Genomic DNA, 27,863 nt, shown 5'->3' with positions numbered 1-27,863 from the left:
CCTGTGAACCCATTTTTTTGAATTGTCCTCCCTCCAAACTGTCACTCAAAACGTCTGCCTGTAGTTACGAACCTCAAGCTATTAGGTATTTGCACACTCCCTGCCTCCCCCCCCCCCATCCTTTGAGATGTTGACACTGTGCTGCTAAGAAGTATAGCCATGGATTAGGAAGTGCAAGACCCCCCTCTGTTTTGGCCCTCTGAAGTATCTCCTGTTTAAACCTAGGACTCTTTCCTCCCCATATTAATTCCCCAAACAAAGACCTAATCTTACGGAATCTGCACTGTGTAATCCAAATGGGAGAGTTAAGGTACCGTCACACTAGACGATATCGCTAGCGATCCGTGACGTTGCAGCGTCCTCGCTAGCGATATCGTCCAGTGTGACAGGCAGCAGCGATCAGGCCCCTGCTGTGCTGTCGCTGGTCGGGGAAGAAAGTCCAGAACTTTATTTGGTCGCTGGACTCCCCGCAGACATCGCTGAATCGGCGTGTGTGACACCGATTCAGCGATGTCTTCACTGGTAACCAGGGTAAACATCGGGTAACTAAGCGCAGGGCCGCGCTTAGTAACCCGATGTTTACCCTGGTTACCATCCTAAAAGTAAAAAAAAAACAAACACTACATACTTACCTACAGCCGTCTGTCCTCCAGCGTTGTGCTCTGCACTCCTCCTGTACTGGCTGTGAGCACAGCGGCCGGAAAGCAGAGCGGTGACGTCACCGCTCTGCTTTCCGGCTGACCGACGCTCACAGCCAGTACAGGAGGAGAGCAGAGCACAGCGCTGGAGGACAGACGGCTGTAGGTAAGTATGTAGTGTTTGTTTTTTTTTACTTTTAGGATGGTAACCAGGGTAAACATCGGGTTACTAAGCGCGGCCCTGCGCTTAGTTACCCGATGTTTACCCTGGTTACCGGCATCGTTGGTCGCTGGAGAGCGGTCTGTGTGACAGCTCTCCAGCGACCAAACAGCGACGCTGCAGCGATCCGGATCGTTGTCGGTATCGCTGCAGCGTCGCTAAGTGTGACGTTACCTTTATGTAGCACGTACAACAACTGTGGCATTACAATCATCTTTAAGAGGTTCACCCTACCAACCACCGATAAATGTAATTTGTTCCATGCCGCAATCTTGGTACGAATTTTCTGCATTAACGGACTTAAATTCAGTTCCTCAAAGGTAGTTAGAGGAAGAGCAATCTGAATACCCAAATATTTGAATTTTTGAACAATCTTTAATTTCGTGGTTATCACCCTCTCTCCACTGCCCATACTGTCCCCCTCAATCAACAACATACAAGACTTATCCCAGTTTATTGTGAGACCCGAAAACCAACCAAACTCCTCAATCAAAGCAACCGCATTGCACAGGGACCTTTCAGAATCCTCCAGGAACAACAAAATATCGTCAGCATATAATGCAATTTTGTCTTCCCTCCTACCATAGATGAAACCTCTAACCTCCTGAGCACCTCTTATTTTAGCCGCTAACGGCTCCACGGCCAGAGCGAAGAGCAATGGGGACAGCGGACACCCCTGTCTGGTACCCCTAAACAGCGGGAAACTCTCTGACAAATTATTATTGACTCTAATTTTTGCCGTTGGGAACGAGTACAGCAACTTAACCCAGGAGATGAATTTTGGACCAAACCCCAGGCGATCCAGTACCGACCACAAGTAACTCCACTCCACACAATCAAAGGCCTTGTGGGCATCTAAAGACACCACAACTCTTTTTCTGGCATTGCCTGCAGGAATTTGCATATTTAAAAATAGCCTTCTCAAGTTAATTGCTGTGGACTTATTGGGCATAAAGCCAGACTGGTCTGGGTGAATCAATTTATCGATCACTTGGGACAGCCTGTTCGCCAGAGCCTTTGCCAAAATCTTTATGTCAGCCGTTAGAAGTGAAATTGGTCTATACGACTCCGGCTGTTGAGGATCTTTATCAGCTTTAGGAATAACCACCACAATGGCCTCTCTCATTGATGGGGGCAGAACTCCCCTCTCCAACGACTCAGAGAACACTCGCTCCAATTTGGGCATTAACTCTGCATTAACAATTTTATAAACCTCTACTGGGATACCGTCCGTCCCCAGAGCCTTGCCCCCCCGCCATATCCGCCAAAGCCGCCTTCAATTCTTCCTCCCCAAGCGGTCTATCCATCCACTCCCTTTCCTCTCTACCTAGTCTGGGTAAGTAAACCTCTTTCAAATAACTATTCATTTCCTCAGGACTTTTATCCACCCTAGAGGAATATAATTTACTATAAAATCTCCGAAAAACGTCTAAAATTTCCCCCCCCCTGAGTAACCGTTTTACCTTCCTCTGTTCTTATGGAGTATACATGTGAAGAATCCCGCTGCGCAGAAACCACCACCGAGAGCAAATGTCCCACCTTCTCTCCCTCAGAATAAAATGTTTCCTTTTGAAAGGCTCTCAACCTATCTGCCCTACGCATATGGAGTTCATCGACCGCTACCTGAGCCGCCCTCATACGAAGTTGTGCTTCTCTTGAATTCTGAGAGGCCAGTGTCTCTTCTGCCACCCTCAGCTCCTCCATCACTGCATTGTCTTGAATTTTAGACTTAGTTTTATGTCTCGAGATGTCCCGGAATAAAATCTGTTTAAACTTGTTATCAGTATAAAAAGACACCTGTGCACACCCTCAAACAGTCTGACTCCAAACTCCACTATGGTGAAGACCAAAGAGCTGTCAAAGGACACCAGAAACAAAATTGTAGCCCTGCACCAGGCTGGGAAGACTGAATCTGCAATAGCCAACCAGCTTGGAGTGAAGAAATCAACAGTGGGAGCAATAATTAGAAAATGGAAGACATACAAGACCACTGATAATCTCCCTCGATCTGGGGCTCCACGCAAAATCCCACCCCGTGGGGTCAGAATGATCACAAGAACGGTGAGCAAAAATCCCAGAACCACGCGGGGGGACCTAGTGAATGAACTGCAGAGAGCTGGGACCAATGTAACAAGGCCTACCATAAGTAACACACTACGCCACCATGGACTCAGATCCTGCAGTGCCAGACGTGTCCCACTGCTTAAAGGGACACTGTCACCTGAATTTGGAGGGAACAATCTTCAGCCATGGAGGCGGGGTTTTTGGGTGTTTGATTCACCCTTTCCTTACCCGCTGGCTGCATGCTGGCTGCAATATTGGATTGAAGTTCATTCTCTGTCCTCCATAGTACACGCCTGCGCAAGGCAAGATTACCTTGTGCAGGCATGTACTACGGAGGACAGAGAATGAACTTAAATCCAATATTGCAGCCAGCATGCAGCCAGCGGGTAAGGAAAGGGTGAATCAAACACCCAAAAACCCCGCCTCCATGGCTGAAGATTGTTCCCTCCAAATTCAGGTGACAGTGTCCCTTTAAGCCAGGACATGTCCGGGCCCGTCTGAAGTTTGCTAGAGAGCATTTGGATGATCCAGAGGAGTTTTGGGAGAATGTCCTATGGTCTGATGAAACCAAACTGGAACTGTTTGGTAGAAACACAACTTGTCGTGTTTGGAGGAAAAAGAATACTGAGTTGCATCCATCAAACACCATACCTACTATAAAGCATGGTGGTGGAAACATCATGCTTTGGGGCTGTTTCTCTGCAAAGGGGCCAGGACGACTGATCCGGGTATATGAAAGAATGAATGGGGCCATGTATCTTGAGCTTTTGAGTGCAAACCTCCTTCCATCAACAAGGGCATTGAAGATGAAACGTGGCTGGGTCTTTCAACATGACAATGATCCAAAGCACACCGCCAGGGCAACGAAGGAGTGGCTTCGTAAGAAGCATTTCAAGGTCCTGGAGTGGCCTAGCCAGTCTCCAGATCTCAACCCTATAGAAAACCTTTGGAGGGAGTTGAAAGTCCGTGTTGCCAAGCGAAAAGCCAAAAACATCACTGCTCTAGAGGAGATCTGCATGGAGGAATGGGCCAACATACCAACAACAGTGTGTGGCAACCTTGTGAAGACTTACAGAAAACGTTTGACCTCTGTCATTGCCAACAAAGGATATATTACAAAGTATTGAGATGAAATTTTGTTTCTGACCAAATACTTATTTTCCACCATAATATGCAAATAAAATGTTAAAAAAACAGACAATGTGATTTTTTTGGATTTTTTTTTCTCAGTTTGTCTCCCATAGTTGAGGTCTACCTATGATGTAAATTACAGACGCCTCTCATCTTTTTAAGTGGTGGAACTTGCACTATTGCTGACTGACTAAATACTTTTTTGCCCCACTGTAACTGATCCTTAAAAGGAATGTCACCAGGTTTTTTTCTTCCCTATCTGTAGACTCTGCTGAGTTTTGGATGCCAGTCAGCAATTTAGAACAATAGCTACTGGATCTTTATAAGAGATTTATTATAAAAAGGGTATTTCTAAGTATGTACATGAGGCAAACCTAACTGAGGTATAAGGGAAGGGAAAGAGTAGTAGGAGCGGGTGGCGGAAGATGGGAATTGCCTAACTATCTCCGTGTGCTACCTTTCTGTAAAAGCCCATCCCTGTAACGCTTCCACATAATGGACCCATGCAGTCAGTCTTTTGAGCTCTCCAGGAACATGGCTGTGGCTTCACTCTCCTGAAGGTGGCGCCCTTAGGTCCAGAATGGATTCAAGGGTCTTTACAAACGTGGTTGCAGTGGTCTTCATCTTACTGCAGATCCTTGTATATAGGAAAAGGTCTTCATATCAAAAAGCCTGAGTACAGGCTCCAACTCCATTTGGGCTGGAGACGAGATGTCCATCTCAGGAACAATAGTTCATATTGCAAAGCCACAGGGATTGTGCAGGGATATTGCCTTTCTCCCTCACAGATTTTACGACCCTCCCCAGCACATGATCTATCTCTTTGATGTCGGCCTTTTTCTTTTCCAGAGTTCTTGGATCCAATTGTGAGTTCAGTGATTTGTGTTACACATATTGTATATGTTGCCCATGTTGGCTTCCAGCACCATCTGAGGACACATGATGTAGGGACAGAGATCCTGATTCCAGTGCTGTATTCCTGGGCTTCTTGCTGATGTTTTAATAAAACACCGTTTATCTGCCGCAGCTTTGCTTGTCCTGTAAATGACAGACTCCTGCATTGGAGTCCTGAACATTCATCCATGCGCCTAAAATGAGGATTTTACCCAACCTACAGCAAGAAGCGCAGTAAGTGACACGTTGCTGGAATCAGGATTGCTGTCCCTGTTTTATACCGCCCTCAGATTGAGGTATACATCTGATGACAGATTCCCTGTATGGTCCAGTAGTGGGACTTTTCAGTGTTTTGATAGTTACGAAGGTTCTTCTGACAAAAAAAGGATTACTCAAAGTGGACAGTTCCTTTAATCTATGCTGCAAAATGTTTCCGGAAGTCTGAAGTTCATTGTTTTTTAGGAAGAAAAGGAATATGTGGAGCTTCTGGCAGCTGAGAAACACCAAGTGGAAGCAATGAAAAATATACAGCACCAGAATAAAAGCTTATCCATGCTCGATGAGATCCTCGAAGATGTCAGGAAAGCAGCAGACAGACTGGAGGAAGAAATAGAGGACCATGCTTTTGATGACAATAAGTCAGTAAGTGTTGCTCTAATGTCATTATCCCTATCCTGACCGGGCCAGTTTTTTTGTGTGCTTTTCTTTTTTTTCTGCCCTTCTTCCAAGAGCCAAAACTTCTTATTTTTATGTCCATATAGCCGCATGGGTGCTTTTTTTTTATGAGACAAGTTGTGGTTTTGAATATTACCATTTACTTTTCTATATATTGTGCACAAAAACAGAAAAAGGGTGAAGAAAAAAAAAGTTCAGCAAATGTTTTTTCTTTAGTTTTAAATTGCACTCATTTTATGTACCAAACTTATATAATGTCATTAACTAATTACAGTTAATATACCGTATATACTTGAGTATAAGCCGACCCGAGTATAAGCCGACCACCCTAATTTTGCCACAAAAAACTGGGAAAACTTATTGACTCGAGTATAAGCCTAGGGTGGAAAATGCAGCAGCTACCGGTTATTGTCAAAAATAAAAATAGATACCAATAAAAGTAAAATTAATTGAGACATGAGTAGGTTGTGTTTTTGAATATCCATATTGAATCAGGAGCCTCATATAATGCTCCATATAGTTCATGATGGGCCAATAAGATGCTCTATATAAAAATGTGCCCCCATATAATCCTGCATACAGTTCAGTATTGCCCCATAGATGCTCCATATAAAGCTGTGCCCCATATACAATGCTCTGCACCGTTCATTATTGCCCCATAGCGGTGCCATATAGTGCTCTGCACCATTCATTATTGCCCCATAGCTGTGCCATATAGTGCTCTGCACCATTCATTATTGCCCTATAGCTGTGCCATATAGTGCTCTGCACCGTTCATTATTGCCCCATAGCTGTGCCATATAGTGCTCTGCACCGTTCATTATTGCCCCATAGCTGTGCCATATAGTGCTCTGCACTGTTCATTTTTGTCCCATAGCTGTGCCATATAGTGCTCTGCACCGTTCATTATTGCCCCATAGTGGTGCCATATAGTGCTCTGCACCGTTCATTATTGCCCCATAGCTGTGCCATATAGTGCTCTGCACCATTCATTATTGCCCTATAGCTGTGCCATATAGTGCTCTGCACCGTTCATTATTGCCCCATAGCTGTGCCATATAGTGCTCTGCACCGTTCATTATTGCCCCATAGCTGTGCCATATAGTGCTCTGCACCGTTCATTATTGTCCCATAGCTGTACATATAGTGCTCTGAACCGTTCATTATTGCCCCATAGCTGTGCCATATAGTGCTCGGCACCGTTCATTATTGCCCCATAGCTGTGCTGCCATATAGTGCTCTGCACCGTTCATTATTGCCCCATAGCTGTGCCATATAGTGCTCTGCACCGTTCATTATTGCCCCATAGCTGTGCCATATAGTGCTCTGCACCGTTCATTATTGCCCCATAGCTGTGCCATATAGTGCTCTGCACCGTTCATTATTGTCCCATAGCTGTACATATAGTGCTCTGCACCGTTCATTATTGCCCCATAGCTGTGCCATATAGTGCTCGGCACCGTTCATTATTGCCCCATAGCTGTGCCATATAGTGCTTTGCACCGTTCATTATTGCCCCATAGCTGTGCCATATAGTGCTCTGCACCGTTCATTATTGCCCCATAGCTGTGCCATATAGTGCTCTGCACCGTTCATTATTGCCCCATAGCTGTGCCATATAGTGCTCTGCACCGTTCATTATTGCCCCATAGATGTACCATGGAAAGCTGTGCCATTGCTGCTGCTGCAATAAAAAAAAAAAGCCATACTCACCTCTCTTGCTTGCAGCTCCTGGCGCCGCTCCATCTTCCCGGCGTCTCTGCGCACTGACTGATCAGGCAGAGGGCGGCGCGCACACTATATGCAGCATCGCGCCCTCTGACCTACACAGTGAGAGCGGAGAGACGCCGGGAAGATGGAGCGACGCCCGGCGTGTGGAACGGGGATAGGTAAATATGACATACTTACCTGCTCCCGGCGTCCCGCTCCTTCCCCCGGACAGCTGGTCTTCGGTGCCGCAGCCTCTTCCTCTATCAGCGGTCACCGTTACCGCTGATTAGAGAAATGAATATGCGGCTCCACCCCTATGGGAGTGGATTCCATATTAATTTTTCTGATGAGCGGTCACACGTGACCGCTGAAGAGGGGAAGAGCTGCAGCACCCGAAGACCGTGGGACGGCAGGGGGAGCGCCAGGATCGCCGGGACTAGGTAAGTATGCCTCAGCGCCCTCACCCGCCGACCCCACCGCTACCGTGACTCGAGTATAAGCCGAGAGGGGCACTTTCAGCCCAAAAATTTGGGCTGAAAATCTCGGCTTATACTCGAGTATATACGGTATATGTTACCGTTGCGTGAACCAGTGTTTGCCCTCTGCCTGATTTCCTATTCTTTTGCATATTTGTCACACTTAAATGTTTCAGATCGTCACCAAACAAATTTAAATATTAGACAAAGATAACACAAGTAAACAAAAAATTCAGTTTTTAAATGAAGGTCTTTATTATTAAGGGAAAAAGAAATCCAAACCTACAGGGCTATGTGTGAAAAAGTGATTGCCCGCTCACCCCCTAAAAACTAAATTAACTGTGGCATATCACATCTTTGGAAACCTGAGTTCAAATTCCCTGACCACACCAAGGCCTGATTACTGTCACACCTGTTCTCAATCAAGAAATCACTTAAATAGGACCTGCCTGACAAAGTGAAGTAGACCAAAAGATCATCAAACGCTGCTATCCAAGGAAATTCTGGAACAAATGAGAAACAAAGTAATTGAGATCTATCAGTCTGGAAAAGGTTAAAAAGCCACTTCTCAAGCTTTGGGACTCCATCAAACTACAGTGAGAGCCATTATCCACAAATGCCAAAAAAACAGAACGGTGGTGAACCTTTCCAGGAGTGGATGGCTGACCAAATTTACCACAAGTGCGCAGTGACGACTCATCCAAGAGATCACAAAAGACCCCACAACAACATCCAATGAACTTCTGGCCTCACTTGCTTCAGTTAAGGTCGTAGTTCATGACTCCACCATAAGAAAGAAACTGGGCAAAAATAGCCTGCATGGCATAGTTCCAAGACGAAAACCACTGCTGAGCAATAAGAACATAAAGGCTCCTCTTAGTTTTGCCAGATAACATCTTGATGAACCCCAAGATTTTGGAATAATACTCTGTGGACTGATGAGACAAAAGTTGAACTTGTTGGAAGGAAGATACATGTCACATTACATGTGGCTTAGAAGTAACACAGCATTTCAGAAAAGGAACATCATACCAACAGTAAAATATGGTGGTGGTAGTGTGACAGTCTGGGGCTGTTTTGCTGCTTCATGACTTGGAAGACTTGCTGTGCTAAAAGGGACCATGAATTCTGTTGTCTACCAAAAAGTTCTGAAGAAGAATGTCCAGCCATCTGTTCATGACCTCAAGCTAAAGCACAGTTGAGTTATGTAGCAGGACAATGATCCAACATACACCAACAAGTCCACCTCTGAATGGCTTAAGAAAAACAAAATTAAGACTTTGGGGTGGCCTAGTCAAAATCCTGACCTTAATCCGATTGAGATGCTGTGGCATAACCTTAACCCCTTAACCCCCAAGGGTGGTTTGCACGTTAATGACCGGGCCAATTTTTACAATTCTGACCACTGTCCCTTTATGAGGTTACAACTCTGAAACGCTTCAACGTATCCTGATGATTCTGACATTGTTTTCTCGTGACATATTGTACTTCATGGTAGTGGTAAAATTTCTTTGATATTACCTGTGTTTATTTGTGAAAATAACGGAAATTTGGTGAAAATTTTGCAATTTTCCAACTTTGAATTTTTATGCCCTTAAATCAGAGACATGTCACACAAAATACTTAATAATTAACATTTCCCACATGTCTAATTTTCATCAGCACAATTTTGGAACCAACATTTTTTTTTTGTTAGGGAGTTATAAGGGTTAAAAGTTAACCAGCAATATCTCATTTTTACAACACCATTTTTTTTTTAGGGACCACATCACATTTGAAGTCATTTTTAGGGGTCTATATGATAGAAAATAACCAAGTGTGACACCATTCTAAAAACTACACCCCTCAAGGTTCTCAAAACCACATTCAAGAAGTTTATTAACCCTTCAGGTGTTTCACAGGAATTTTTGGAATGTTTAAATAAAAATGAACATTTAACTTTTTTTCACAAAAAATTTACTTCAGCTCCAATTTGTTTTATTTTACCAAGGGTAACAGGAGAAAATGGACCCCAAAAGTTGTTGTACAATTTGTCCTGAGTACGCCGATACCCCATATGTGGGGGTAAACCACTGTTTTGGCGCATGGCAGAGCTTGGAAGGAGCGCTGTTTGACTTTTCAATACAAAATTGACAGGAATTGAGATGGGACGCCATGTTGCGTTTGGAGAGCCACTGATGTGCCTAAACATTGAAACCCCCCACAAGTGACACCATTTTGGAAAGTAGACCCCCCCCAAGGAACTTATCTAGATGTGTGGTGAGCACTTTGACCCACCAAGTGCTTCACAGAAGTTTATAATGCTGAGCAGTAAAAATAAAAAATCATATTTTTTCACAAAAATGATCTTTTCGCCCACAATTTTTTATTTTCCCAAGGGTAAGAGAAGAAATTGGACCCCAAAAGTTGTTGTGCAATTTGTCCTGAGTACGCTGATACCCCATATGTGGGGGTAAACCACTGTTTGGGCACATGGCAGAGCTCGGAAGGGAAGGAGCGCCGTTTGACTTTTCAGTGCAAAATTGACTGGAATTGAGATGGGACACCATTTCGCGTTTGGAGAGCCCCTGATGTGCCTAAACATTGAAACCCCCCACAAGTGACACATTATTTTTTAGCCCCCAGTTTTGTTTTTTCCCAAGGGTAAGAAGAAATTGGACCCCAAAAGTTGTTGTCCAATTTGTCCTGAGTACGCTGATACCCCATATGTGGGGAGTGGGGGAACCACCGTTTGGGCGCATGGGAGGGCTCGGAAGGAAAGGAGCGCCGTTTGGAATGCAGAGTTAGATGGATTGGTCTGCAGGCATCACGTTGCATTTGCAGATCCCCTGATGTACCCAAACAGTAGGAACCCCCCACAAGTGACCCCATATTGGAAACTAGACCCCCCAAGGAACTTATCTAGATGTTCTGTGAGAACTTTGAACCCCCAAGTGTTTCACTACAGTTTATAACGCAAAGCCATGAAAATAAAAAAAAATTTTTTTCCCACAAAAATGTTTTTTTTTAGCCCCCTCCAATTTTTATTTTCCCAAGGGTAACAAGAGAAATTGGACCCCAAAAGTTATCCAATTTGTCATGAGTACGCTGATACCCCATATGTTAGGGTAAACTCCTGTTTGGGCGCATGGGAGAGCTTGGAAGGGAAGGAGCACTGTTTCACTTTCCCAACGCAGAATTGGCTGGAATTGAGATCGAACGCCATGTCGCGTTTGGAGAGCCCTTGATGCGCCTAATCAGTGGACGCCCCCAATTCTAACTGAAACCCTAACCCAAACACACCCCTAACCCTAATCCCAACTCTACCCATAACCCTAACCACACCCTTACACCCTTAACCCGAACATGCCCTTAACCCCAACAGACCCCTAATCACAACCCTGACCACACCCCTAACTCCAACAGATCCCTAACCCTAATCCCAACCATAACCCTAACCACACCCCTAACCCTGACACACCCCTAACCCTAATCCCAACCGTAAATGTAATCCAAACCCTAGCCCCAACCCTAACCCTAATGGGAAAATGGAGATACTTTTTTTTTTTAATTTCATTATTTTTCCCTAACTAAGGGGGTCATGAAGGGTGGTTTGATTTACTATTTATAGCAGTTTTTTTTAGCAGATTTTTATGATTGGCAGCCGTCACACACTAAAAGACTCTTTTTATTGCAAAAAATAGTTTTTGCGTCTCCACATTTCGAGAGCTATAATTTTTCCATATTTTGGTCCACAGAGTCATGTGAGGTCTTGTTTTTTTGCGGGATGAGTTGACGTTTTTATTGGTATAATTTTCGGGCACGTGACACTTTTTCATAGCATTTTATTCCGATATTTGTGAGGCAGAATGACCAAAAACCAGCTATTCATGAATTTCTTTTGGGAGAGGCGTTTATACCGTTCCGCGTTTGGTAAAATGGATAAAGCAGTTTTATTCTTCTGGTCAGTACGATTACAGCGATACCTCATTTATATCATTTTTTTATGTTTTGGCGCTTTTATACGATAAAAACTATTTTGTAGAAATAATTATTTGTGCATCGCTTTATTCTGAGGACTATAACTTTTTTATTTTTTTGCTGATGATGCTGTATGGAGGGTCGTTTTTTGCGGGACAAGATGACGTTTTCAGCGGTATCATGGTTATTTATATTTGTCTTTTTGATCGCGTGTTATTCCACTTTTTGTTTGGCGGTATGATAATAAAGCGTTGTTATAGGGTCAGATCGCTGATCTGACACTTTGCAGAGCAGCGATCTGACAGGCACTGCAGGGACACTTGCAATCCACCTCCCTGCAAGACCCGGAAGCAGCCCCGCCTCCATATTGGATCCGGGGCCTGCTGGGAGGAGGATGTAGGAGACTCTCTGAGCAACGCGATCACATCGCATTGCTCCGAGGGTCTCAAGGAAGCACGCAGGGAGCCTCCTCCCTGCGCGATGCTTCCCTATGCCACCGGAACACTGCGATCATGTTTGATCGCAGTGTTGCGGGGGGGTTAATGTGCCAGGAGTCAGCTGACACCCGGCCGTGCTCTCGCCTTAGAGCGCGGCCGATCGCATATGACATACTATCCCGTCACTGTGAATTAAGTCCCAGGTCACCTCAACGGGATAGTACGTCATATGGGATTAAGTGGTTAAAAAGTGGGTTCATGCTCGGAAACCCTTCAGTGTAGCTGAATTACAACAATTCTGCAAAGATGAGTGGGCCACACTTTCCTCCAGCGTTTTAAAAGACTCCTTGCCAGTTATCGCAAATGCCTGATTGCAGTGATGGCTGCTAAGGGTTTCCCAACCAGTTATTAGGTTTAGGGGGCAATCACACTTTTTCACACAGGGCCCTCTAGGTTTGGATTTCTTTTTTCCTTAACCCCTTCCCGACCCATGACGCCACGTAGGCGTCATGAAAGTCGGTGCCAATCCGACCCATGACGCCTATGTGGCGTCATGGAAAGATCGCGTCCCTGCAGATTGGGTGAAAGGGTTAACTCCCATTTCACCCGATCTGCAGGGACAGGGGGAGTGGTAGTTTAGCCCAGGGGGGGTGGCTTCACCCCCTCGTGGCTACGATCGCTCTGATTGGCTGTTGAAAGTGAAACTGCCAATCAGAGCGATTTGTAATATTTCACCTATTATAACTGGTGAAATATTACAATCCAGCCATGGCCGATGCTGAAATATCATCGGCCATGGCTGGAAATACTAATGTGCCCCCACCCCACCCCACCGATCGCCCCCCCAGCCCCCCGATCTGGCCGGTACACTGCTCCGGCTCCCCTCCGTCCAGTGCTCCGCTCCCCCCCGTGCTCTTGTCCGCTCCCCCCGTGCTCCAATCACCCCCCGTGCTCCAATCACCCCCCCTGCACTCCGATCCACCCCCCCGTGCTCCATTCCAGCCCCCCCGTGCTCCGTTCCACGCCCCCCGTGCTCCGTTCCACCCCTCCCGCGCTCCGATTCCCCCCCCCCGTGGTCCCCCCTACCCCATCATACTTACCGATCCAGCCGGAGTCCCGTCCGTCTTCTCCCTGGGCGCCGCCATCTTCCAAAATGGCGGGCGCATGCGCAGTGCGCCCGCCGAATCTGCCGGCCGGCAGATTCGTTCCAAAGTGCATTTTGATCACTGAGATAGATTATATCTCAGTGATCAAAATAAAAAAAATAATGAATGACCCCCCCCCTTTGTCACCCCCATAGGTAGGGACAATAAAAAAATAAAGAAATTTTTTTTTTCCACTAATGTTAGAATAGGGGTAGGGTTAGGGGTAGGGTTAGGGGTAGGGTTAGGGCTAGGGGTAGGGTTAGGGTTAGGGTTTCGGTATGTGCACACGTATTCTGGTCCTCTGCGGATTTTTCTGCTGCGGATTTGATAAATCCGCAGTGCTAAACCGCTGCGGATTTATGGCGGATTTACCGCGTTTTTTTCTGCGCATTTCACTGCGGTTTTACAACTGAGATTTTCTATTGGAGCAGTTGTAAAACCGCTGCGGAATCCGCACAAAGAAGTGACATGCTGCAGAATGTAAACCGCTGCGTTTCCATGCAGTTTTTCTGCAGCATGTGTACAGCGATTTTTGTTTCCCATAGGTCTACATTGAACTGTAAACTCATGGGAAACTGCTGCGGATCCGCAGCGTTTTCCGCAGCGTGTGCACATACCTTTAGAATTAGGCTATGTGCACACTGTGCGGATTTGGCTGCGGATTGGCCGCTGCGGATTCGCAGCAGTGTTCCATCAGGTTTACAGTACCATGTAAACATATGAAAAACCAAATCCGCTGTGCCCATGGTGCGGAAAATACCGCGCGGAAACGCTGCGTTGTATTTTCCGCAGCATGTCAATTCTTTGTGCGGATTCCGCTGCGTTTTACACCTGTTCCTCAATAGGAATCCGCAGGTGAAATCCGCACAAAAAACACTGGAAATCCGCGGAAAATCCGCAGGTAAAACGCAGTGCCTTTTATCCGCGGATTTTTCAAAAATGGTGCGGAAATATCTCACACGAATCCGCAACGTGGGCACATAGCCTTAGGGTTAGGGTTGGAATTAGGGTTGTGGTTAGGGTTGGAATTAGGGTTGTGGTTAGGGTTATGGCTACAGTTGGGATTAGGGTTAGGGGTGTGTTGGGGTTAGTGTTGGAGGTAGAATTGAGGGGTTACCACTGTTTAGGCACATCAGGGGTCTCCAAACGCAACATGGGGCCACCATTGATTCCAGCCAATCTCGTATTCAAAAAGTCAAATGGTGCTCCCTCACTTCCGAGCCCTGACATGTGCCCAAACAGTGGTTTACCCCCACATATGGGGTACCAGCATACTCAGGACAAACTGCGCAACAATTACTGGGGTCCAATTTCTCCTGTTACCCTTGTGAATCTAAAAAAATGCTTGCTAAAACATAATTTTTGAGGAAAGAAAAATGATTTTTTATTTTCACGGCTCTGCGTTGTAAACGTCTGTGAAGCACTTGGGGGTTCAAAGTGCTCACCACATATCTAGATAAGTTCCTTGGGGGGTCTAGTTTCTAAAATGGGGTCACTTGTGGGGGTTTCTACTGTTTAGGCACACCAGGGGCTCTGCAAACGTAACGTGACACCCGCAGACCATTCCATCAAAGTCTGCATTTCAAAAGTCACTACTTCCCTTCTGAGCCCCGACGTGTGCCCAAACAGTGGTTTACCCCCACTCATGGGGTATCAACGTACTCAGGAGAAACTGGACAACAAATATTGGGGTCAAATTTCTCCTGTTACCCTTGGGAAAATTAAAAAATTCTGGGCTAAATAATTATTTTTGAGGAAAGAAAACGTATTTATTATTTTCACGGCTCTGCATTATAAACTTCTATGAAGCGCTTGGGGGTTCAAAGTGCTCACCACACATCTAGATAAGTTCCTTTCGGGGTCTAGTTTCCAAAATGGGGTCACTTGTGGGGGGTTTCTACTGTTAAGCCACATCATGGGCTCTGCAAACGCAACGTGACGCCCACAGAGCATTCCATCAAAGTCTGCATTTCAAAACGTCACTACTTCACTTCCGAGCCCCGGCATGTGCCCAAACAGTGATTTACCCCACTGGGGTATCAGCGTACTCAGGAGAAACTGGACAACAAATTTTGGGGTCAAATTTCTCCTGTTACCCTTTGTAAAATAAAAAATTGCAGGCTAAAAGATCATTTTTGAGAAAATATATATTTTTTTTTATTTTCATGGCTCTGCGTTATAAACTTCTGTGAAACACTTGGGGGTTCAAAGTCCTCACCACACATCTAGATTAGTTCCTTTGGGGGTCTAGTTTCCAAAATGGTGTCATTTCTGAGGGATCTCCAATGTTTAGGCACACAGGGGCTCTCCAAACGTGACATGGTGTCCGCTAATGATTGGAGCTAATTTTCCATTTAAAAAGCCAAATGGCGTGCCATCCCTTCCGAGCCCTGCCGTGCGCCCAAACAGTGGTTTACCCCCACATATGGGGTATCGGCGTACTCAGGACAAACTGGACAACAATATTTGGGGTCCAATTTCTCCTATTATCCTTGGCAAAATAGGAAATTCCAGGCTAAAAAATCATTTTTGAGAAAATATTTTTTTATTTTTTATTTTCATGGCTCTGCGTTATAAACTTCTGTGAAGCACCTGGGGGTTTAAAGTGCTCAATATGCATCTAGATAAGTTCCTTGGGGGGTCTAGTTTCCAAAATGGGGTCACTTGTGGGGGAGCTCCAATGTTTAGGCACACAGGGGCTCTCCAAACGCGACATGGTGTCCGCTAACAATTGGAGCTAATTTTCTATTCAAAAAGTCAAATGGCGCGCCTTTCCTTCCGAGCCCTGCCGAGTGTCCAAACAGTGGTTTACCCCCACATATGAGGTATCGACGTACTCGGGAGAAATTGCCCAACAAATTTTATGATCCATTTTATCCTACTGCCCATGTGAAAATGAAAAAATTGAGGCGAAAATAATTTTTTTGTGAAAAAAAAGTACTTTTTCATTTTTACAGATCAATTTGTGAAGCACCTGAGGGTTTAAAGTGCTCACTAGGCATCTTAATAAGTTCCTTGGGGGGTCTAGTTTCCAAAATGGGGTCACTTGTGGGGGAGCGCCAATGTTTAGGCACACAGGAGCTATCCAAACGTGACATGGTGTCCGCTAAAGAGTGGAGCCAATTTTTGATTCAAAAAGTCAAATGGCGCTCCTTCCCTTTCAAGCCCTGCCGTGCGCCCAAACAGTGGTTTACCCCCACATATGAGGTATCAGCGTACTCAGGACAAATTGGACAACAACTTTCGTGGTTCAGTTTCTCCTTTTACCATTGGGAAAATAAAAAAATTGTTGCTAAAAGATAATTTTTGTGACTAAAAAGTTAAATGTTCATTTTTTCCTTCCATGTTGCTTCTGCTGCTGTGAAGCACCTGAAGGGTTAATAAACTTCTTGAATGTGGTTTTGAGTACCTTGAGGGGTGCAGTTTTTAGAATGGTGTCACTTTTGGGTATTTTCAGCCATATAGACCCCTCAAACTGACTTCAAATGTGAGGTGGTCCCTAAAAAAAAATGGTTTTGTAAATTTCGTTGTAAAAATGACACATCGCTGGTCAAATTTTAACCCTTATAACTTCCTAACAAAAAAAAATTTTGTTTCCAAAATTGTGCTGATGTAAAGTAAACATGTGGGAAATGTTATTTATTAACTATTTTGTGTCACATATCTCTCTGGTTTAACAGAATAAAAATTCAAAATGTGAAAATTGCGAAATTTTCAAAATTTTCGCCAAATTTCCGTTTTTATCACAAATAAACGCAGAATTTATTGACCTAAATTTACCACTAACATGAAGCCCAATATGTCACGAAAAAACAATCTCAGAACCGCTAGGATCCGTTGAAGCGTTCCTGAGTTATTACCTCATAAAGGGACACTGGTCAGAATTGCAAAAAACGGCAAGGTCTTTAAGGTCAAAATAGGCTGGGTCATGAAGGGGTTAATAATAAAGACCTTCATTTAAGAACTGCATTTTATGTTTGCTTGTGTTAGCATTGTCTAATATTTATGTTTGTTTGTTGATCTGATATGTTTAAGTGTGACAAACATGCAAAAGAATAGGAAACCAGGATATGTATGTATGTGTATATGTACTATATATGTCAGGCCTAGCGGACATGTGACCTCAAGTATGCGATATACACACTTCCACTCATATTCTGACTAGACAAGTGCAGCCTTGCTGAATTTATTTGTATTGAGCTAGGCGGAGCATGTCTAGTCGGAATGTGGCCTGGAGTATGCATGCATTTTATACTTACAATGACACCTGACAGCAGGGAATCCTGACAGCACGTGCTGTGCGCGATGTGAGAATTCACAAGTCTGCAGTCACATAAAGTGCATGTAGACTTTTGTGCTAAACCTGCAAACCCCTTTCAACCTCATTTGCATATCAATTTATACGCTGATTTCTCAGTAACAGAGGAATGGACTAGTTAGCTAAATGTATGAATGGACGGACTAGTCTTTGCAAGAGCTACATCTAAAAGGTTTGGTTTGCAAAATCCTGTCGACAGATTCCCTTTAAGGGGGTTGTTGGATTAAGTTGATTCTGAGTATTAACATAATCCTTCTGGGACTTTATAAGTTACTTTTCCTTTAAAGCTTCCATCCTTGTCTCAGTTTCCACCTTTTTATATCTTTTGTTTAACGTTCATAGTGATAAAATGTAAAAGTTGATTAAAACTTGCTCCCTTAAAGGGAACCTGTCACCCCGTTTTTTCAGTAGGAGATAAAAATACCGTTAAATAGGGCCTGAGCTGTGCTTTACAATAGGGTATTTTTGTACCCTGATTCCCTACCTATGCTGCCGAAATACCTTACAAAAGTGTCCTTTTTCGCCTGTCAATCAGGCTGGTCAGGTCAGATGGGCGTGGTCACAGCGCTGTTTCTCCCCCACATCTTGCTTATGTTCCCGTTGGTGGCGTAGTGCTTCTCGCATGCGCAAGTGCCGAATGCACTGCGCAGCTGTAGAAAAAGAGCGCGCTCGCCGCTATTCAGCCTTTTTCCTGAAGCCCCGGGAAGCAGGAGACTCCATCTGCGCACGCGCGGCCTCAGGAAGATGGCCGCTCCCACCGAAAAACCGCTGAATAGCGGCGAGCGCGCTCTTTTTCTACAGCTGCGCAGTGCATTCGGCACTTGCGCATGCGAGAAGCACTACACCACCAACGGGAACATAAGCAAGATGTGGGGGAGAAACAGCGCTGTGACCACGCCCATCTGACCTGACCAGCCTGATTGACAGGCGAAAAAGGACACTTTTATAAGGTATTTCGGCAGCATAGGTAGGGAATCAGGGGACAAAAAATACCCTATTGTAAAGCACAGCTCAGGCCCTATTTAACGGTATTTTTATCTCCTACTGAAAAAACGGGGTGACAGGTTCCCTTTAAAGGTAATTTCTACTGTCATTTTTGCAGAGCTTGCCTCAGAGTACTAACACCCAGCAGTTATTCCATTGATGAAATGCTGTGGATTTGCCCCAGCGTCCTCATTTTGCATAATAGGGAGACATCCACAGCGACAATCTGCAGCATAAATTGACACGATGGGGACTTCACATCCCCAGTACTGGGGTCAATTTCTGTAATATATTGGCAATGTGTGGTTGAGGGGTCTTAATATGACCCGTACAATATTACCACTGTATTATGTTGTGGATTTGCTGCTGGAAATATGTAACGGGTACAGATGTGGACACAACAAAAGGCCCAGAAGATTGTATCACGCCACCAGATTTTTTGCATTTTTTTGTGTGTGCTCCATTTTAGAGGGATGTATGACCAGAGACAGATTTTGTATGCAGTATTCATCTTTTTTTTCATATATCTATACATATAAAAAAAAAATCTTGAAATATTCCCGTTTTTAAACCGCTGAGGCTTTAAAGGTGCGGTAATCGGTGTTCCTTTATTCTCCATCATTCCTGGAGAGTAGGGTCACGTTCAAAGTACGGCATAATTCATATGAATGGAGATTTTTTGGTCATGCAGTAGATTTTTCCACTCTGGATTTGAGGTAACTGGGAATATTTGTGAATTCACAGCATGATCATTATGTTGTGGATTTTCTGCAGCAAATTTCGCTTTCTAAATCCAAGGGCAGTAGGGTGAAATCCACAGTAAAATCGCTATGGTCCTTGCCCTTAGACGGGGTGGCACAAAGCAGTTAGTGCTGTTTTCTATAATGATTTGAGGTTGGGGGAGGGGGGGGGGGGGCTAAAAAACTACATCCAGATGTTAGTTCACGCTCTCCAGTTAAATTTCTGCAGTACCAGTGCAATATTATAGTAGCATCTAATGCAAGGATGCCTTTTCAGGAACAAGCATTCCTAGTAACACTAGTTTCCTGATATCTGACCAGTATAAACTGACTTCCAAGCTTAAAGAATGAGAAAAATGCTCTGTAAGGTCACTTAAAATCATAGTTTTCAGCAGCACATGTGCTGCCGAGAGCAATAATGTTCTGTGTTCAAAGGAAGTATAGGAGGCCTTCCTAAGCTATGTTCAAAAACTGATTGGCTTCTCTTTAGCCGGTCAGCAGTCATTCAACTACCGCCAACACACTCGAAGTTTGCCCTGTCCCAAAAAAAAATAAAATGTGTAAATAAATATTCCCCATGATGTTTTATATTGTGATCTTTTTGGGGTGCCAGTTTTATTACATTTTACTGGACTGCAACAAATTCAATGGTGGCACATTTTTTTTTTTGAGGGTAAATGTGAAAAAATGATGGTGTAATTTGTGCCCATAAAGATGTTTTCCAAGACTTGCATTCTTGTGTTTTAGGCTTCTTTCACACTAGCGTCGGGCTCGGCCCGTCGCAGTGCGTCGGGCCGAGGTTACCGACGCTAGCGTTGTAAGCGCCGCGCAACGGGTGCAGCAGATGCAGATTTTCATCGCATCCGCTGCCCCATTGTGAGGTGCGGGGAGGTGGGAGAGGAGTTCCGGCCGCGCATGCGCGGTCGGAAAAAGCGGTCCGTCGGCAGCAAAAAACGTTACATGTAGCGTTTTTTGCTCCCGACGGTCCGCCAAAGCACGACGCATCCGTCGCACGACAGATGAGACGTGTGGCAATTCGTCGCAATGCGTCGTCAATACAAGTCTATGGGGAAAAAACGCATCTTTCAAGCACTTTTGCAGGATGCGTTTTTTCTGCAAAACGACGCATTGTGACGGATTGCAGTTAACGCTAGTGTGAAAGTGGCCTTAGACACATTTTGCGGCTTGATGGATGCGGTTGCTGGGCCTTGCTGAATGGTTTGGGAGGAAAGGAGCTTAATGCTCCAACACCCTGTACAAAAACATGTGCTAAATTGTTACTCGCGTTTTTTGTACAAAGTAATTGAACTAATAGGTGGTATGAGGTTAGTTTAGGTGGTCTTAAAATTAGACCGATTTATCTAACCACATGAACCCCTTTGATAAGTTTGGAGTACTTTCTGTTGGTCTCGTCTCAGATATCAATTCCAATCTTTACACAACGACATCTCCCCCATGGGGTAAAAGTGGCCAAGTAGACTGAAATTTCTCATGTAATTCACTGGTCACCTAGCGCACGTACTCATGAGATGGACGGAAGAGTCTAACTCAATATGGCCACCAAATCTAAAAAATCATTACCCACAACTTTAAAACAAAATACAACAAACCCCTTTATCTTCTGCATGTCTGGATCCAATTCTAAAACTAGAATGAAATAGATGATATATTTCTTTAGTTAACTTCCATTTATACTCTTTGTTCCTATCATTGGCTAGGCAGAACACGCCGAGGAATAAGCAAACCACTCGTTTGCCAGCTGATCTGTTCATTTATGTGGCATCGAAATCCCCATCGGCTTGCAAACAAGGACGCTGTATGGGGAGATGACCGTCCTATCAATAGTGGTTCTGTCCCCATCAGTTTGTGTAAATGGGCCAGTAAGGGTGGTGATTGACTTTTCTACAGTCGCTCAGCACTCCGTAACAAGCCAATGTAAATCCTAGATCTGCTTTCTATAAGCCACCTAAGGGTGGGCATACCATTTGGTAGAGAAAAAAAAAAAGCTCACCATGTCTTTTATCTTGACCTCCTGTGTGATCACCAAACACCTGGCACGGACCGGGGTGAAGTAGCCACAATGAATCCAACAGAAAAGCAGGTGGGTCCAGCAAGTGGTGAAGGTAAAAAGTAACTTTTAATGAAAAGAAATTAAAAATATATCCATGTATATGGTATCAAGCACTCAGTACACATTGGCTATAGAACCTAATGATGATCTACGCGTTTCGACCTGGTGGTCTTAGTCATGATCTCGATCGTCATTGGGTTCTATCACTCGCTGGACAGACATACCATTTGGGCCCAAGAGGTAAGGGGACCCGATTCTATCTCCACAGCAGGTGGAACTGTGCGTCATGATGAGTTATTGGACTGCAGAGGGCCCATATGCTGTTCTTGCACATGACCTTCTGGAGCCTATGTCCCCTCCTGAAGCCATGCTCCACTATCGGATTATTGGCCATGAACCTGACAGCTTTCATAGTATCTTCACTTTTATATTCCTGGCTTACTGATATGCCCTAATGGGACCACTCTAATTAGGGTTTGTATTGGAAATAGGTGCGTGGTGTAAATGTGGAGGCTGTCCTGAGGGTAGAGGAGGATGAAGTGAAGAGGAATACATCCCAGCACCAAGTGGAGGACGACTTGGGACTCAGTATGCTGATCGACTCTCAAAATAACCAGTACATTTTGACCAAACCCAGGGATTCCACTATACCTCGCGCTGACCACCATTTTATCAAGGTACCTCCTCCTGAATGGACGCCTTATTGTATACCAGTCATCTGTATACTAATATTTAGAAGCTTGACCGAAAAATCAGTGCTGATCAATCACTAATGTTCTGCAAGTTCAGCGTGAGGTGATCATGCCAAGATTTCGATAAATCCCTTCTCGCTTTTGGACGAATGATTAGTGTAAGCCATTTTCCTAATTTGCTTTTGATGCTATTACTGAGGCCGAGTCTTTTGTCCTATAGGATATTGTGTCCATAGTAATGGTGTCTCTGCCCTGTGGATGGGCATGTACGATGATCGGGCTGCCCACGATGTTTGGCTATATCATCTGTGGCGTTCTCCTGGGGCCATCTGGATTAAACAGTATAAAGGTAATGTAGGAGTTTGTGCTAAACGTTCTGGGGTCCCTTGATTTTAATTTGCACAGTAGCTCAATATTAATCCGGACCGTCATCTTTACGGACATGGCCTGCTTTATTAAATGTGTGTGTAACCTGCAAGGCCATGTTCCCACCAAGTGTAAACGCTGCAGTTTTTGTGCAAGATACCTGCTGTGTTTCATAGTTCAAGCAAAGTGGATGTGATTTCATGGAAACTCATACCGACTGTGCGTCTAAAGATGTTGTTGAGCTCAGCATTTTTTTGCTGCGTTTAAGGGGAGTTGTGAAATACAAAGAAAAAGGCAAAAACTGCACAGCAAATCAGAGTGCGCACCCAATAAGTAAATAAGCATGATTTATTCAATAGCAAAAGTGACACTGACAAACAAAAAAGATTAAAAATGTGGATTACAGACGGGGGATGGATAAATAATCCAAAAAAATCCCCAAACATAACATAAAGAGAAAATGCATAAAAATAAATGCAAATCAGAACAGATTAGCGTTTGCTTATTTTGGTGCACACTGGAAAAAAGCAGCATTTTTGCACTTTCTTTTGCACAGTCTTACAGTGCTAGAGCAGCTTTTCTTTGAACTTTGTGTTGTTCCTCTCTGGAAATGTGTGAATATATAGAAATCTTCACTTTTGACGCTCCCTTGGATTTTGAAACTAAGCCTGTCACATGAAAAAATGCTATTAATCTGTAGATAAGAGGTTAATCTGCAGGATTATAGCGATCTGAACCTGCCCTGCTGCCGAGAGGAAGTTAACTCTATTATATATATATATATATATAATCAGCAGTTGTAACCGCGTCAGCATTGAATGAACCCGGCTGTCAGTCAGTCAGCTCTGTATACACTGAACACCGAACACTCTTGGGAGCGTTAGAGTTCATTTCCTCCTGGCAGCGGGGCTCTAAATGCCGGCGCCGGACAGGATCAGGGCGCTATTAACCTGCAGATTAAACCCATATCTGCAGGTTAATCACATTTTTTTTTCATACGACAGGTTCCCTTTAAAAGATTTGTCTACATTTTGGATACGTTCAGCCCATCTATATATCTTCGGTATCACTGGAGAACTCCGTCGGTAACATGACGCTGCCTCTCCCTTATCTTTTTGAGGTCACTGTCCTAGATAATTTATTGCAGGCGCTGCCTCACGTGAATATTCAGTGCCTGAAAGTAACCTTGTTATATTACCCCTGATGAAAAAAGGTGAAATTACCACAAATAAAGTTCATTTTAATCAATAGATGTGTTTAAATAAAATGCTCCTGTGCTGAGATAATCTTCTAAATGTGCTCCTGCTGTGTAATGGCCGTGTCTGACCGTACAGGGACACGGTCTGATCACACCACATATCTCAGCACAGGAACATTTTTATTAAACACATCTAATTGTGGAAATTATTATTATTCCAAGATCTAGTGGCTATTGGGGTGTGGTAGGAAACCGAAGAACCCTAAGGACATCCACACAAACTCCTTGCAGATGTCGTCCTTCATGGGATTTGGACCCAGGGATTTCTGTTCTTATACAATTAAATCTGTATTACTTTAGGTGATTATTAATAAGGAGTAATTCCCAATAGATTTCTCTTGCGACCACCAATAGTGGCATATGTGAGCCATTGATCCCACTGTAAGGCAATGTATACTGGGCAGTATACATTTTGTGCTGCGCTCCTCCATATAAAAAGCTTAGCAAAGAAGTAAAAAAAGTATGCCTGGACCAAAGGACACTCGTACGCGTGTGCATGGGGCCCATGGATTCCTTGGGATATGTCATTTCCTGGTGCATCTGCCAAATATAATGTAAAAGCCCAAATTTTATTTGTCAAGAATCTTTGCAAGGCAGCCATTACATTTCACCTACATACCTGGAAGAATAAATCTTCCCATGGTTATGCATAAAAAGGGGGTTCCTAGTTTTAGAAAACCCCTGCCCCAGCTGCAGTCAAAAACACCCACCTCTTTAAGGAAAAAAAAAACCTCCCCAGGTCCAGTGCCAAGTCTCCACTACTGCTATTACCTGTCCATAGCGCGGACTTTGCGTTGACAGTGCTGCAACAAATAAGTGAGCTCAGCAACACAAGCCGCTCAGACTGATCTGCGGCAGCAATGTCTATGAGACGGCAGCGTTGCAGACAATAACAGACACTAAGGGGACCTGGGCAGGGAGAGTGATGCACAGGTTTTATTGTTTGTAGCACAAAACAGCCGGGGGTGGGGTTGTGTAGAGATCATGAATATAGAAAACTATAACCTAGTCCTCCACTGATAATCTCCTGGTGATAAAACTATGATTTGTGTGAAGACTACTGCAAGCAGCATAGTAAGCAACACCACGCTGAGATCAGGGTCTCTGTTTCTACATTATGCTGGTCATAGATTAAGTGGCAAAAAACTGGTGCGAGCCCCTTAAATATGACGTATCGTAGACCCTGAAGAGTTTGGCCTCATTCACACTTGAGCGTTTAAGGCTACTTTCACACTAGCGTCGGTACGGGGCTGTCGCCATGTGTCGTCCCCACGTACCGACGCAAACTGCGAAAATAATGAACAACGGGGGCAGCGGATGCAGTTTGACAACGCATCTGCTGCCCCATTGTAATGTCTGGGGAAGAGGGGGCAGAGTTCCGGCCGCGCATGCGCGGTTGGAAATGGCGGACTCGACGCACAAAAAAACATTACATGTAACGTTTTTTTGTGCCTACGGTCTGCCAAAACACGACGCATCCATCGCACGACGGATGCGACGTGTAGCCATACGTCGCAATGCGTCGCTAATGCAAGTCTATGGAGAAAAAACGCATCCTGCGGGCAACTTTGCAGGATGCGTTTTTTCTCCAAAACGACGCATTGCGACGTACAGCAAACAACGCTAGTGTGAATGTAGCCTTAATGCCAAAGACAGTAGTGCAACTTACAGGGAGAAACTGTAATTGAAAGATTAAAGGGACACTGTCACCTGAATTTGGAGGGAACAATCTTCAGCCATGGAGGCGGGGTTTTGGGGTGTGTGTTTCACCCTTTCCTTACCCGCTGGCTGCATGCTGGCTGCAATATTGGATTGAAGTTCATTCTCTGTCCTCCGTAGTACATGCCTGCGCAAGGCAATCTTGCCTGGTGCAGGCGTGTACTATGGAGGACAGAGAATGAGCTTCAATCCAATATTGCAGCCAGCATGCAGCCAGCGGGTAAGGAAAGGGTGAATCAAACACCCCAAAACCCCGCCCCTATGGCTGAAGATTGTTCCCTCCAAATTCAGGTGACAGTGTCCCTTTAACAACTCTATGTTTTGAAGACACTTCTGGTTTGGTATACAAATACTGATGCAACTATATTGACGTGTGAATGAGGACTTTCTCACTTGTTATGAGTGGCCTTTAAATGGTTAACTAGTCAAAATAGATACATTTCACCTTTCACAACTGTTGCTGTAATATTAAAGAAAACAGATCCTTTGGTTCTGCGCTCACTGTTTTCACTTTCACGACCTGGATAGATGCAGATCCCGCTACATTACAATGGGCCAGTAGTTCACTCAACGCACGGGCAGGAAAAAGGCAGCTCAACAGAACAGTGTATTATAGCCAACAAGTTTATTATCTATATATATAATTGTCTAAGGGGTACTTCCGTCTGTCTGTCTGTCGTTCTGTCGGCAACTTCCGTCACGGAAATCCCGCGTCGCTCATTGGTCTCGCCAGCTGCCTGTCATGGCTGCCGCGACCAATCAGCGACAGGCACAGTCCGATTAATCCCTCCCTACTCCCCGCTGTCAGTGCCCGGCGCCCGCTCCATACTCCCCTCCAGTCACCACTCACACAGAGTTAATGCCAGCGGTAACGGACCGTGTTATGCCGCGGGTAACTCACTCCGTTACTGCCGCTATTAACCCTGTGTGACCAAGTTTTTACTATTGATGCTGCCTATGCAGCACCAATAGTAAAATGATCTCATGTTAAAAATAATTAAAAAAAACACAAAAAACCTGCTAGTCTCGCCTTCCGTAGTCCGACGATGCGCTCGCGCCTGCCGCCAGCTTCCGTTCCCAGAGATGCATTGCGAAATTACCCACCTACTGTGTTAGATACCGCGTGGCTGCTATATACTACGTGGCCAGTGTTAGATACTATGTGGGCTGTGTTCTACACTGCGTGGGCTGCGTTATATACTACATGGCTGCTATATACTATGTGGGTAGTGTTATATACTACGTGGGCAGTGTTATATACTACGTGGCTGTGCTATATACTACTTGGGCAGTGTTCTATACTGCATGCTATATACTACGTGGCCACTGTTAGATACTATGCGGGCTTTGCTATATATCACATGGGCTGTGTTATATGTTACGTGGCCAGTGTTACATAGTACGTGGGCAGTGTTATATACTGCGTGGCTGCTATATACTGTGTGGGCTGTGTTACATACTGTGTGGGCTGTGTTATATACTATGTGGGCAGTGTTATTTACTGTGTGGCCTATATTCACGCATCGGGTATTCTACAATATGTAGAAGGCCCCTTGAAAAAGGATTAGGCCCGAAACGCGCATCGGGGCAGACGCTTTCACCCGGACTCCCGCCTTACCTTGGTACCCCCACTATAGAGGTAATACTTGTTGCTGATTATACTGCTTTTATTGGGACCTCTGGCAGCAATGTTATGTGGGGGTGTGTGTTTTAGCTGTACCAGCGGGTAGTGCTAGGATAGCAGAAGATTGTATAATGCCATTACTTGTATAGCAGCTACAGCTGGTATCAGTCCACATTTTTGGACTAAGCACACGTATTTATATAGATACCTGGTATTTGGCTGTTGTGCCGGGTGATTGTGTCAGTCACCTATGTATCACACAGAATGTATAGGGTGTTCCAGTTTCACTCTTTGTCCCAATTTGGTCTGATGTTGTGTTTTTAATCGTTATTAATAAAAGTTTATATTGATTCTTTTCTAAAAAAAATTGACCAGTTGCATCATTTTTTTCTTGGTGGTTTTCATATACAATATGTATGTACATATGTACCGTATATACTCGAGTATAAGCCGACCCGAGTATAAGCCGACCCCCCTAATTTTGCCACAAAAAACTGGGAAAACTTATTGACTCGAGTATAAGCCTAGGGTGGAAAATGCAGCAGCTGCCGGTGAATTTCAATAATAAAAATAGATCATTATTTCCCCATAGCTGTGCCATATAGTGCTCTTGCACCGTTCATTATTGCGCTATAGTTCTGCCCCATATAGTGCTCTGCGCCGTTCATTATTGCCCTATAGCTGTGCCCCATATAGTGCTCTGCGCCGTTCATTATTGCCCTATAGCTGTGCCCCATATAG

General features: G+C 44.5%; 1 protein-coding gene across 2 annotated transcripts in view; it reads left to right on the top strand.

The window, feature by feature from the left end:
• Positions 1 to 27,863, top strand: part of TMCO3 (transmembrane and coiled-coil domains 3) — a 101,415-nt gene that overhangs the window by 36,971 nt on the left and 36,581 nt on the right. For both annotated transcript variants that reach the window (XR_011319337.1, XM_069757878.1), the window contains exons 3-5: positions 5,410 to 5,589; positions 21,955 to 22,140; positions 22,376 to 22,504. Coding sequence is in view for 1 of the 2 variants with exons in the window: in XM_069757878.1 (XP_069613979.1) it covers positions 5,410 to 5,589; positions 21,955 to 22,140; positions 22,376 to 22,504 (495 nt within the window). In the remaining variant the exon portion in view is untranslated. The remainder of the gene's footprint in view (positions 1 to 5,409; positions 5,590 to 21,954; positions 22,141 to 22,375; positions 22,505 to 27,863) is intronic.

The sequence above is a fragment of the Ranitomeya imitator genome, chromosome 3 (genome assembly GCF_032444005.1).
Source record: "Ranitomeya imitator isolate aRanImi1 chromosome 3, aRanImi1.pri, whole genome shotgun sequence".
Classification (NCBI taxonomy): Eukaryota; Metazoa; Chordata; class Amphibia; order Anura; family Dendrobatidae; genus Ranitomeya; species Ranitomeya imitator.
This window is presented reverse-complemented; position numbering and strand designations above follow the sequence as displayed.